Here is a 13,967-nt window from a genome sequence, read left to right on the forward strand (position 1 = left end):
AAGAGACTGCCATCCTTAGAAAGGCCTGCATGCAACGCTGGCCCTTGGCTGGTGTTCAGGAGAGTGGAATCGGGAGGGTTTCCACCATTCCCTGAGAAGAGTGGCTCACTGTGTCTAAAGTGTTTATAGAAACAGTGTGGTTACTCTCAACAGCTGCTTTCCTTGTAAGAGTCTGGAATTTGGGTACATGTAAGGGAGAGTAACCTCCGTAGAAAAACCTGGGCACTTAGTCTCTAATGAGACTGTGGTACTGGTAGACATCACTACATATATGTTGTCAAAATGTGAGCCTGGGAGAATTAAGCAGATCCCAGGAACTCCACAGGAGAGAGCTCCTGGAGGCTTGTGCCTGATTTCCTCCAGAATTGACCACAAGCACCTTTTTCCTCTACTAATTTTGCTTGTCCCCATTCTTGTCATCAATTAAAGATCTGAGTATGACTATTTGCTGAGTCCTGTGAGTCCTTCTAGTGAACCACCAAACCTGGGGGTGGTCTTGGGAAATCCTGACAAAAATGCATTGTGTAAGATTTGTATTAAGTTGATATAATACATGTAACTGTAATCAGATCGTTATTTCACAGAATAACTTTCCCTAATCTGTTTTTCTTTTCTTTTTTTCCCTTGATATTTGACTTGGAGATTCTTGTATTTCTATATCTATCCAACTGAATAAAGCCATAAAAGGAATAAATGAAAGAATAATGTCAGAAAATAATGTGAAATAAGCAGCAATCTTATTTTAACTGAATAAAAAATAGAAGATCTGGGTGATTGACAATATGTTCTATGATATGAATGTTTCTAGAAAAAAAATGAAAAGGTGGTCAATTTTCTGCAACTCAACTGGGCTTAATTCCCTTTTATAATAATTGTGCAGGTCCGGTGCAGTGGCTCACACTTGTAAATCCCAGCATTTTGGGAGGCTGAGGCAGGAGGATCACTTGAGCCCAGAAGTTCCAGACCAGCCTGGACAATATAGTGAGACCTCGTCTATTAAACAAACAAACAAAAAACACAAGAAAACAAAAAACCTTAAGAAGAAAATTAGCCAAGTGTGGTGGTGCATGCCTGGAGTCCCAGCTACTTGGGCGGCTAAGGTGAAAGGTGAAAGTATCATTTAAGGCCAGGAAGCAGAGGTTGCCGTGAGCCAAGATGGCACCGCTGCACTCCAGTACCGGCAACAGAGGGAGACCCTGTACCAAAAATAAATTTTAAAAATGTGTGTCAGGCCAGATGAAACCACACAAAACTATAGTCCCAGCTACTCAGGAAGATGAGGTAGGAGGACTGCTTGAGCCCAGGAGTTCAAGGCTACAGTGAGCTATGTTTGCACCACTGAATAGACACTGTATTCTAGCCTAGGCAACATAGAGAGACCCCATCTCCTATAATAATAATAATTGGTTAATTGTGCACCATTCAAGTACATTGTATAACTGGAGAAAAACATATGACTACTGAATATACTATAATAAATCTACTACTGATGATAGTACAGGATGTTTACTTGCTTCTAATCTTTTTCTTTGTCTCTTATAAAACTGAAAACGTGATTCCCCTGTTAAAGGCAGTTCATCATAAAACAAGTCAAAAAGTCAAAAGAGTTGCATCCAAACTGTAGGATGTGTTATCCACTGCTCCCTGCGAACAGTTGGATTTGGTCATTAAGAATCAGCAGGACTTTTAACTTGGTGCCTGTGTGCACATGCGTGTGTGTATGTGTATGTGTGTAAACTGTGACAGATAAAATCATTTTGCTTGTGTAAGAATATGTAATATAACTTGTGCTTCTCATGAAGGAATTGCTTTTCTGTCTTCTGTGCTCAGTAGCTATTTTCAAAACATAATCTCCTCTTTGTATGGGTGCACACTGGTTCAGTTTTACAGTTCTTATTGCCATTTATTTATGGTACCAGAAAGTGATTGCTGAGTTCCTGGTCCTAAAGATAGTTACTTTCTTAGTGACACAAATCAATATGCAATACAGTTCACCCTTGAGCAGCAAGTGTTTCAACTGTAGGGATTCACTTATATGCAGATGTTCTTCTGCCTCTGCAACCCAGAGACAGCAAGATCCACCTCTCCTCTTCCTCCTCAGCCTCATCAACCTGAAGATCGTGAAGACCTTTGTCAGGATCTACTTACACTTTGTGAAAAGTCAGTATGTTTTTCCTGATGATTTTCTTTCTAACAGCTTCGTTTCTCTAGCTTACTTTATTGTAAGAACACAGTATATAATAATGCAGCACAAACAAAATAGGTGTCCATCAACTGTTTATGTTATCTGGAAAGCTTCCAGTCAATGGTGGGCTATTAGTAGCTAAGGTGAAGGACTCAAAAGTTATACTCACATTTTTAACTGCACAGGGATCGGAGTCCCTCACCCCCACATTATTCATAGGTCAACTGTAACTATGGCTTACTAAATATAAAGAATTTATTATAAAAATGAAATAGGAGATCCATTTGTGTAACAAGTCCAATTGGTTATAATGTAACTATAGAGGAAACATACAAAATACTAACTTAAAAATCTTTTTTCTTGTTTATGCAAAAATATTATATAGGATTTTAGGGATCATAATTAAATAAATGAATTTTTTCAGACAATAATGTTTGAGATTATAAATTAGCTACAACTACCTACTTAAATAAATCTGAATTTCAAACTAAAGAAGTTAAATTTAAAAAATTAATTTACATATGTATATATATATTATGCACATTTCACTTACACATAGTTTTTAACTGGTCTTTTTTGATTAGCACTATCTTAATCTTACATCTTACTTTTTACTTTCTTATCAAGAGTAGGACCACCAGGGGAAATAAGAAATTCACTAGCAGAAGTCTTACCTTGTTTGTCATTTTTAAGTATCTTCTTTTTATGTTCCAAAATTTGTTGTTGAATTCTATGTATACAAAAGTAATAAATAAAATTGCTATTTTAATACTGAAATAAAAAATATTCACCAAACACATTGAATTCTAAAACCATTTCAGGCAATATCAGACCTAATATCAGAATTTTAATGTCCCATACACTTCAAAGTTTTAAAGCTTACAAGTTTATTAAGGTTATAATTAAAGAAGAAAAAAAGTAAAGTACTCATAAATGGACGAAGCACAGCTCAGTAAAGGAACTCTAGTTAGCTGGACATCATGCAAAGTGTCCTGCACTCGGAGTAAGTCCTCACCCCGTAACCAATAGGTATTTTGTTTTCAGACGAGTTGCTTCTCTTCGGCTTCGTGGTTTCTTCTGAAAATACGGATTTTGCTACCTTACTTCACTAGGTTGTTAGGAAGGTGTAATGAGATTACCTGTTTAAATTTTCAGAGAAATAGTAAAGCAATGGAATAATTTATTCTTGAACTTTATTGCTGAAACCATTTTGGAATCCCAAATAAAACTTTGGTGTGTGTTTTTTTCTGTAAGTTCTAATATTCAAATGTTGCAGTTTTCAGAAAATGTTATTAAGTGCTAATTTTGGTTATTAGTTGTATTCTTTGTGGCTTGTAATTCAGGGCATTTTACCTAATTCATAACTAATCTCATTAAAATAGATGACCTAATTGTCTCCCATCACTGAGCTCATCAATCACACCAAAGGCAGAAAACTAATGGGTGTCAAAACATGGCTTGGACAACTACCGCTCCTTCTCTACCTCCCTCAAACTGTAAGCCAGCACATCTGTGCTAGGATGCTGGATCTCCATGGTCCTCTCCAACTAACAGACAAGACAAAACCCTGCTTTGATTGTTTTTCAGTTCCATGAAGGAAATGCAAGTTCACATTTTCTCATTTCCAAGACATGTGCCAACAACAAGTAACATCCCATTATTACTCAGCTCTGTTCTCATTTCAGAGATCACCTTACATCAATAGTTTTATAGTGATAATCACAATTTCAAAATTGGGTGTCTCCTGTTTTAGTTTCACTCACACTGCTTCCTTGGAGCTACTCAACAAATACTCAAATGACCTTCCCGGGACTATGCAAAATATGGAACGCTTTCTGAATATGTGTGCCATCCCTAGGCAGCAGCCATGCTTATCTGCTCTGTATTGATCGAATTTTAAAATATGTGCTGCTGAAACAAGTACAAAGCCTGTTTGATACATGGATACTCGTGAGTCCTGGATGAGGCTTAGCTCTGTTAAATCCAACTCACCCACTTTAGATTCAGAGAATTTGATTGAATGGCTTCCTGTGAGGCAGAATTTTAAAATATATTTAAAATTTGAGGAAGAGTTGTGATTAGCCCAGGAGATTTTCATTATCACAGAGACACCTTACTTGAGGGGCCAACTACAAGCTGGTTCCCACGACTCAGTGGAAAGATAACATGGAACCTTCTGCTACCTAACCAAAGCTGCTCCACAGGATGTAAAAAAAGCCTCAAGGTACAGATCTGATAGCAGAAGGGAAAGGGAAACCTAATCTCTTCCTGCAACATTATTTGAACATCCCTGACTGTTGAGAACAATCCCAACTAATATTGGTTAAAGAAAAGACAAATATGGCTCTCAAAGGGTAACATACCATGAATGCTTAGGCTAAGCCTAGCTAAGATGTGAGCTCCAAAGAAGGTTTTTAGTGTAGGGTGAGGATCAACTTGCTCAATATTTGTGTTGGTAAAGCTAGGAGGCCTAGCTGCCAGATCAGGGTGCTGGGAACAGTGACTGAGCATAAGTACATAAACTAATAAACACCACAAACTAATAAAACTAATAAATACATGAACTCTATGTATGAATCAGCATGAAAACTGAGGGGCCTGAGTGAGTGAAGGCATCCTGGTGGCACAGGTCAATCATTATCAGATTGCAGGACTGGTTACAATGGCAACAATACAGCAAGTGAGTCCATGGAAACAACAGAATGATCAGAATGGCCTTTTTTCCCCTTCTTCTGACTTTTAAAGAAAGATTGCCTTCCTTTGACTTAGGAAACCCCTTAGCTTCTTGGAAAATTCAAAGAAGGAAGACACAGGAGATAGCCCCAGGGGAAAACACAAGATTTTCTGCTAAATTGGCCATTTCAAGACCCAACAACTAATCAGAAAAGTCAGGCCAGGCATGGTGGCTAGCACTGTGAGAGGCCGGGGCAGGGGGATTACTTGAGCTCAAGAGTTCAAGACCAGCCAGGGTAACAGAGTGAGACCTTGTCTCTACAAAACAAAACAAAAAAAAAGAAAGGAAAGGGAAAGAAGCCAAAGATGTGGCTCTTTTTATCCCATGCATGGGGATTATAACTTAGAATAAAATGAACAACACTGAGATCCCTAGGGATAAAGGTCTTAAAAATCCTGAAAAAGTCTTGCACTCTACTTCTAACTAATCTAGACTTCTGCTTGATTTCTGGCTAAAAGGTAGACAAACTCATTGCTATTTCAAAGATCTGAACCAAACTAGGAACTCTCACCTAATGTATAAGATGGAAGAGTTGCAATTATTTTAAACTTCAGTTTAGTATTAACTGGCCTTTTAACATAAACACTTACTTTGTCAAATGGGGAGAAATAGCGTAATCTTCTGCATCTCTTCCACACATGTCGTGAGTAAAGACATTAACATTTTGCTTAAGAAGGATGTTGACAATACCCGGTGAGTCATAGTGCACGGCAAGCATGAGGGCTGTTCTAAAATAACAAAGACATCACTCCACTCAAGAACTTTAATAAAGACTTTTTTAAACAGCTAGTTTGATACACTTTACCAATTTAATATCCACCTGTCAGTGTAGACGTAATAACCATTTGCAGGTACTAGCTTGGGTCTATAAGCATCTAGGGTGCTCAGGTGTTCATCTTTGTAAATTATCACCAAGGCTAAAAGAAAGGGACAAGGAAGCCTCTCGTCCCACTGGGGTATGACATAATACAAGTTGCTAACTTATAGTCCTTTGATGGCCAAGAAACTGTGCTGAGGTCACTTATCTAAAGCAGGCAAATATTTAGATGAAGATTACCCCATTGCTTTCCTAGTCTGATATATTACAATTCAAATCAGCCAGGGGTCAGATAAGAGTTATCTGCAGGCTGAAAACAACAACAACAATAATCATAATAAGGATAATTCTAGCAGTCATGAACTAAAGGTCCACACTTTAAAAATTAATAAAACTGGTCAGGTGCAGTGGCTCATGCCTGTAATCGCAGCACTTCGGGAAGCCAAGGAGAGCAGATCACAAGGTCAAGAGATTGAGGCCATCCTGGCCAATATGGTGAAATCTCATCTCTACTAAAAATACAAAACTTAGCTGGGCATGGTGTCCAGCACCTGTAGTCCCAGCTAGTTGGGAGGCCGAGGCAGGAGAATCACTTGAGCCTGGGAGGTGGAGGTTGCAGTGAGCCAAGATCACACCACTGTACTCCAGCCTGGCAACAGAGCGAGACTCCATCTCAAAAAAAAAAAAATAATAAAACTAATACAAAACCCTTTAGCTAATAAAAGATTACAGTACCAAAAACATCCAATTATAAATAACAAACACTCTATATTATAAGAGAAGATGAATCCTACTCTATACTGTTCTTTATATCACTCCGTCCAAATATTTGCTGATCTATCTGATTATTCATGGTGATATTTTTTATTATATGCCAATAATTATGTTAATCTTCTTATTAATATTTCTGACTTCAGTGACTGTTACCACTCTAGAATATGCAGGTTTTTATTTAAAAAAAAAAAAAACTACTGTACCGTCTCAGCCTATCAACGGCCTGTGTACTTGTTTTGTTTTTCAATAAAAATTCCACCATTTTCTCTTTCTTGCAAATTATAGCGAATAAAAGTGGGGTATTATTGTCCTATAAAATAGCAGAAAAATCTTAATAATTCACAAAATTACATATTTCTCAACTGAACTGAAAATCTTCTCTAAGATGCTTTGAACTTCAACATACAATATAGAAGGAAGTAAATGAAAAGCTGTCCCTTCCTTCTCACTCCTCTGTGCTTTCTGATGTGCTGCTCTTTGCCTTGCAAACAACCCTCCTCTGTCTCCCCGGATTAACTGTGGTCATTGCCACAACTCACTTTAAACACTTCCCAGTCCCAAGAATCCTTGCTTTGATCACAGCACTTAGCATGGTACATTGTAATCATTTCACTGTTTCCCACTGAAACCAAGAGCTGCTTGAGGCAAGGGCTGTATCTGTTGTCTCTATAGCCCCAACACCCTAAGACATAGTAGCAGACATGTTAAGTTTTTTACATAAATTAATGATCTAAATTATTCTCACTAAAGCAGTGCTTCTTAAACTATATTCCAAAGAATATGTGCTTTACCAGAAGTATTATACCCCAAGAGAAAGACTCCATGACCATCTGCATTTGAGAAGTATTACAAAACTGTATGATATGTCTAATAATCAAGAAATCTCTTGAATTTTACCTAATCCCCATTTGACAATACTATTTGTGGCAAACATTAACATTTGAGAAATTAAGAGTTTCAGAGATACAGTTGCCAGAGCTTCCCAATACAGGTGGAGGCTTCCTCTGGGTGGTACAAACTTGCTTGATTCACTTCTATCAATGGTGTCAGGATCCCAGATGCCAATGTCAGGCACTCCTGCTCCAAATGGCTCACTATGGAAATGAGCTCTGCATTAAGAGAGATTGGCTTCAAATGCACTTATTTTCCTTATTATTAAATAGTCCATGGGTTTTTTTTTTCCTAATACAAGAGAATAGATTTTTATCTTTCTTGTTAGAAAGCTCAGTACGTTCCGTGTAAGAGAGACAGGTTTAGAAAACTTAAGAACAAATATTTAAAAAACCAAAGCTCAGTAAGAAATACTATTCTCAATTATAATGGTAATCCCAGGACCCTAGTGCAGCTCTACTTTTTAAATCCATTTCTTACTGGCTTCCACTTAAATGGCTACTTAAAATTATTTTATTTTTTATTTTAGAGAAAATATAAATCGGAAATAAAAACATAATGGCTTATCAATAAATGTCTTCATACTGATCCATATGAATTATTTCTGGCATGATAAAAGCCAGTAAGTCACTTGCATTTCTAAGGAAGAGCACTGAGGAGAGAGACGTAATGTCTGCAATATTTGTAAATTATCCAACTATAACCGGGAATAACCTAAAAAGGCTTCTAGGCATTCTTATGGGCAGATAATTATTTGTGGTGTATATAAAGAAACAAGTTTCCAAAACTTCTAAATTCTAAAATTCATCTCCATAACGGAGGGATTTATATACTCTATAGACTATATATTATGACAAATATGCGCTGACTTAAAAACCTTGAAATCTTTATCAAAATATACTATACCATAGGAGTTGTAAACTCAAATACTTACGAGGACAAAGGAAGGTTGCCTGAGTAAAGGAAGTACTAAGGTGGGCACAGTAGCAAACTGGAGAATACATGCCTTCTCTAAAGGGGCAACCTCTGCACGGCAGACCAAACAGTGATAGAAACTCAGGGGACACCAGATTTGATTTTTTAGGATAAGGCTGAAGGCCAGATTTCTACACCAGTCTTCTAAATTTTACATGTTGATTCAACTTATAGAGGCAAACAAACAAATCTGTGTACCACATTAGAATATAGCCCCCCTTGTGTTTTTATATTCGGTATTAATGTGTGACTAAATGGTTGTGTATAATCCAAGTATTTGCATGTAAAATATTTTCTTCCTCTAGTATCATATGTTTTACCAAAACATCAGGCTCTCATATATAATAAAAATTGCTAAAAAAGACTCATAATACCTGCTTCAAGAATTTTTCCAACATTTATTCATTTAAAATATGTTTGTGTATAATTTTCCCAGATCATTAACCAAATAGATAATTGGCTCATAGGACTGCTAAAACTAAAGTATTAAAAGAATTCATATGTGTATTTTTATTAACTCCATGGATTTGTGTTTAAAACTGACATTTCCGTTATGCTAAAGCTCTATAAACTTAACAAACATACTGAGCTAGTTCAGAATACAACTTCAACTAAAAAAAATAGTCTAGGATTTGCTACTATTCTAACTGAGAAAGCCCAACTTGTAATGAACATTTGCTGACACATAATCAATCACGTGCATGGTGACAAAGGGACATCAAATCATGAAAAGGTCAGCCTCTACTTATTGAAAGATTACCCATAAGCAAATTTCTAAAGACTCTTTGCATGTTAGTGAATGATTAATGGTGGGAAGGAAAAGGGGTTATTCTGTAAGCTGAGAGATATTGCCAGTAATATTTCCTTTCACTTCCCAGTCACAGACGTAGAGGAAGACAGATAAGTCAGGCTAATATTATTGAAAAGAAGAACTTTGAAGGAAGTAGCACCTATCAAATGCCAATTCTTCTAGAGATTTCTTACGTTTTTGAGATACAGAGATGTATATGTTGCGCTTATCTATTCTGGGGTTCTTAATCAGGAGTGTATCCGAACCTTGAGGTTTTTTTTTTTTTGCTGTTATTGTTGTTAGAGGCAAGAGTCTCACTACGTTGCTCAAGCTGAACTTAAACTCAGGCTCAAGCTGGGACTACAGGAACATGTCACTGTGCCCAGCTTCAAGAAAACGGTTTTAAAAATGTTCAGGCCTTATTACGTCTATAACATCAAAATCCTCAGGGGAAAGCCTACAATTGTAGATTTTTCACAAAATGTCCTCAGGTCACTGTAATGCACAATTCTGAGAATTAGTGCAGCGATCGCTTCAGTCTCGTCTCTCACCTCCATGGCTAATTCCCTTTATCAGTTGGACATGTGGCCAAAAAGAGAAAAGAGTGAGTCATTTATTAAAGCTCCAGTTAAGTTTCCTGGGTATGAGTAGAATAGAGAGAAGTAAACTCAAAATCCCACTTGATTTTGCTATTTATAAGCTCCTCATCTCCCACCTTCCCACCAAGATGTGGGTTTGAGAGGAGTCTTTAGACTCTTATCTAAGTGGCTGTTTCTGCCAGGATGGACAGTAAGTCAGTTAATAATTTGTTCCACCTTCTGCTGAAGTGTTTCTCACTTCATCACCACCTATTCACTGCCAATCTGGTTTCCTCAAAGTCTTCCTAAAATTAATCTCTAGGCAAGTTTCAATTCACTCTCATTTTCAAACCAAAAATTATTAGACCCAAAGCAAAAGAGCACCTTGTCTCAACACATAAACTGGAAGAACAACAAACTAAAAAAAAAAACAAAAAACTCTTTTTGGCATTTTCCCTCATTACCTAATTTCCAAGTGACCTGCATATTTCTGATTGCTCTCCTTTTCCGTTCCCATTTTTCCCTCTTAAGCCTTGTGCCACTGAGAGATGATACATCAGTTTCTCAGAAAATTATCAGCAGCAGCAACATGTCCACTTATTGTAAGTTGCTTTAGTTTTGTTTGAGTTTTAAGATAAAGCCTATTTCCAGGCTGTATTTTCTTTCCTGTGTTGTTTTCCACTAATTAGGGGGAAAAAAAAGGAAAGAATAACCATGTATAAAAAAAAAGTTGAAAAGGTTTTTACCTTTAACAGATTCACAAATATTTTCCAAAGTGCGTTTTATAAAGCTGTGCCCTTTAATGCTCCTTTAAAAGTATCAATATTTAAAATAAAATCTTAGTTATTTCAAAATAATTTGCATTTGCATTCAGGGAATGGTTGAGCTTCCAAACATAAAAAATTGACCCTTACCTATGTCAATGTTAAAACAAATATTTTGGAAAGAAAGTTGATTGATCTATACCTTGTCCAGTGCTTCAATATTTGCACCATGGAAAAGCAGTTTTTTTGCCAGCGAGGTGCTCTCACTATACACAGCATAATGGAGAGCAGTGTTGCCGTAGATATCCTTAAGGTTTGGATTGGCGCCACGTTCCAGCAGAATAATGGCACAAGCCTCTTCCTGGCAATGGACAGCCTGTCCGTATTAGACCAACAAATAGATTGTAAATTCCAAGAATTCAAAATACACGTTCCCCACAGGTTTCACCAAGTAGTTATATTTAAATGAGATCCATTTATTTTAATTCTATATATGCAAATCAAATCCATCTCATGCTATAAGAGTTGGCTCTAATGTACCTGTATCAAAGGTGTTCTGTGTTCTTTGTCACAGATATCAATCTGGTATTTTCTGCTAACAAGGAGAGTGACCACTTTCACATGGCCACTGGCACAGGCCAAATGTAGAGCAGTTCTATGAGAGTAAGAGGACTTTTCAGGAAACTGTAGTGCAACATCTCAAAACATACAATCATTCATGTAACTGTAAAAATTCAATAGCATGTTTTTCCTCTGCCTTCCAAACTCTTAATGTTTTTGAAGAAAGTGCAATACTTACTGGCTCTTATTGCTCAACTGCCTTAATGAATACAGCAGCCTATTTGAAGAGAGATCAGGCTTTGGATTCAGTTCAACTATGGCTTGAGTCCTACTTTAAACCCTGTCACTTACCAACTATTGCTTAGCCTTTCTGTGCCTCAACTTCCTCATTAATAAAGATGACAATAGTAGCTATCTCATAGGACACCATCGTGATGCTTAAATGAGAAGCTATGTAGTTAGAATAGTTTCTACAGCAACTCAATAACTGTAAGATTTTTGTTTTTTGAGACAATGTCTCACTCTTTTGCCCAGGCTGGAGTGCAATGATGTAACTATAGCTCACTGCAGCCTGGAACTCCTGAGCTCAAGCGATCCTCCATCCCCAGCCTCCTGAGTAGCTGGGACTACAGATGTGCACCAGCAGGCCCAGCTATTTATTTAAAAATTTGTGTAGAGGCCGGGCGCAGTGGCTCACGCTTGTAATCCCAGCACTTTGGGAGGCCGAGGCGGGCGGATCACGAGGTCAGGAGATCGAGACCACGGTGAAACCCCGTCTCTACTAAAAATACAAAAAATTAGCCGGGCATGGTGGCGGGTGCCTGTAGTCCCAGCTACTCGGAGAGGCTGAGGCAGGAGAATGGCATAAACCTGGGAGGCGGAGCTCGCAGTGAGCCAGATGGCGCCGCTGCACTCCAGCCTGGGCTACAGAGCAAGACTCCGTCTCAAAAAAAAAAAAAAAAAAAAAGAAAAATTTGTGTAGAGTAAGAATCTCACTTTGTTGCCCAGGATGGTCTCAAACTCCTGGCATCGAGCAATCCTCTCACCTTAACCTCCCAAAGTTCTGGGATTGCAGGTGTGAGCCACTGCACCCAGCCAGATATTATAATTGTTACTATTACTACTACTTAACAAAAACATTTTAATTAGGTAAAAGATACAATTATACTACTTTGTAGGATGGCTTAAACAGTAGGTCACATTTTAATACTTCTGACATTGAATGCCACTTATTATTAACCATAAGTAGCATTTTAAAAATTATGTTATTGATATATAAAATAGTGGGGCATCACACAATCCATGAGACCTTACAGTGAATAGAATATGGTATACTCAGCAGGTCTAGGGCAGTTCTAGGCATATAACTGGCACATAAATATATTTTAGTTCTTTTTTTTTCTTTTTATTATACTTTAGGTTTTAGGGTACACGTGCACAATGTGCAGGTTTGTTACATATGATTTCCTGCACCCATTAACTCATCATTTAGCATTAGGTATATCTCCTAATGCTGTCCCTCCCCCCTCCCCCAACCCCACAACAGTCCCCGGAGTGTGATGTTCCCCTTCCTGTGTCCATGAGTTCTCATTGTTCAGTTCCCACCTATGAGTGAGAACATGCGGTGTTTGGTTTTTTGTCCTTGAGATAGTTTACTGAGAATGATGTTTTCCAGTTTCATCCATGTCCCTACAAAGGACATGAACTCATCATTTTTTATGGCTGCATAGTATTCCATGGTGTATATGTGCCACATTTTCTTAATCCAGTCTATCGTTGTTGGACATTTGGGTTGGTCCCAACTCTTTGCTATTGTGAATAGTGCCGCAATAAACATACGCATGCATGTGTCTTTATAGCAGCATGATTTATAGTCCTTTGGGTATATACCCAGTAATGGGATGGCTGGGTCAAATGGTATTTCTAGTTCTAGATCCCTGAGGAATCGCCACACTGACTTCCACAATGGTTGAACTAGTTTACAGTCCCACCAACGGTGTAAAAGTGTTCCTATTTCTCCACATCCTCTCCAGCACCTGTTGTTTCCTGATTTTTTAATGATGGCCATTCTAACTGGTGTGAGATGGTATCTCACTGTGGTTTTGATTTGCATTTCTCTGATGGCCAGTGATGATGAGCATTTCTTCATGTGTTTTTTGGCTGCATAAATGTCTTCTTTTGAGAAGTGTCCGTTCATGTCCTTTGCCCACTTTTTGATGGGGTTGTTTGTTTTTTTCTTGTAAATTTGTACTGCTCAATGAAATAAAAGAGGATACAAACAAATGGAAGAACATTCCATGCTCATGGGTTGGAAGAATCAATATCGTGAAAATGGCCATACTGCCCAAGGTAATTTATAGATTCAATGCCATCCCCATCAAGCTACCAATGACTTTCTTCACAGAATTGGAAAAAACTACTTTAAAGTTCATATGGAACCAAAAAAGAGCCCGCATCACCAAGTCAATCCTAAGCCAAAAGAACAAAGCTGGAGGCATCACGCTACCTGACTTCAAACTATACTACAAGACTACAGTAACCAAAACAGCATGGTACTGCTACCACAACAGAGACATAGATCAATGGAACAGAACAGAGCCCTCAGAAATGATGCCGCATATCTACAACTACCTGATCTTTGGCAAACCTGGCAAAAACAAGAAATGGGGAAAGGATTCCCTATTTAATAAATGGTGCTGGGAAAACTGGCTAGCCATATGTAGAAAGCTGAAACTGGATCCCTTCCTGACACCTTATACAAAAATTAATTCAAGATGGATTAAAGACTTAAATGTTAAAATACTACAAGAAAACCTAGGCAATACCATTCAGGACATAGGCGTGGGCAAGGCCTTCATGTCTAAAACACCAAAAGCAATGGCAACAACAGACAAAATT

The 13,967-nt window shown here is 37.8% G+C and overlaps 1 protein-coding gene, 1 long non-coding RNA gene and 1 other non-coding gene across 3 annotated transcripts in view; all 3 read right to left on the reverse strand.

The window, feature by feature from the left end:
• Window positions 1-4,002: 4,002 nt before the first annotated feature.
• LOC115834901 lies at window positions 4,003-4,109 on the reverse strand. The gene has a single exon (XR_004029896.1). It is a non-coding gene; the product is annotated as a U6 spliceosomal RNA (small nuclear RNA).
• Window positions 4,110-5,668: 1,559 nt separating this feature from the next.
• On the reverse strand, window positions 5,669-10,799 carry LOC115834696. Its single transcript, XR_004029583.1, has 2 exons — window positions 10,711-10,799; window positions 5,669-6,820 (listed from the first exon to the last, which is right to left on the reverse strand). It is a non-coding gene; the product is annotated as an uncharacterized LOC115834696 (long non-coding RNA).
• Window positions 10,800-11,125: 326 nt separating this feature from the next.
• The window catches only part of LOC100587567 (AFG3-like protein 2), a 36,483-nt gene continuing 33,641 nt past the window's right edge, over window positions 11,126-13,967 (reverse strand). Inside the window, 1 exon segment of the mRNA XM_030810033.1 lies at window positions 11,126-11,163. Within this exon segment, the coding sequence (XP_030665893.1) occupies window positions 11,126-11,163 (38 nt within the window).

The sequence above is a fragment of the Nomascus leucogenys genome, chromosome 4 (assembly GCF_006542625.1).
Source record: "Nomascus leucogenys isolate Asia chromosome 4, Asia_NLE_v1, whole genome shotgun sequence".
Lineage (NCBI taxonomy): Eukaryota > Metazoa > Chordata > Mammalia > Primates > Hylobatidae > Nomascus > Nomascus leucogenys.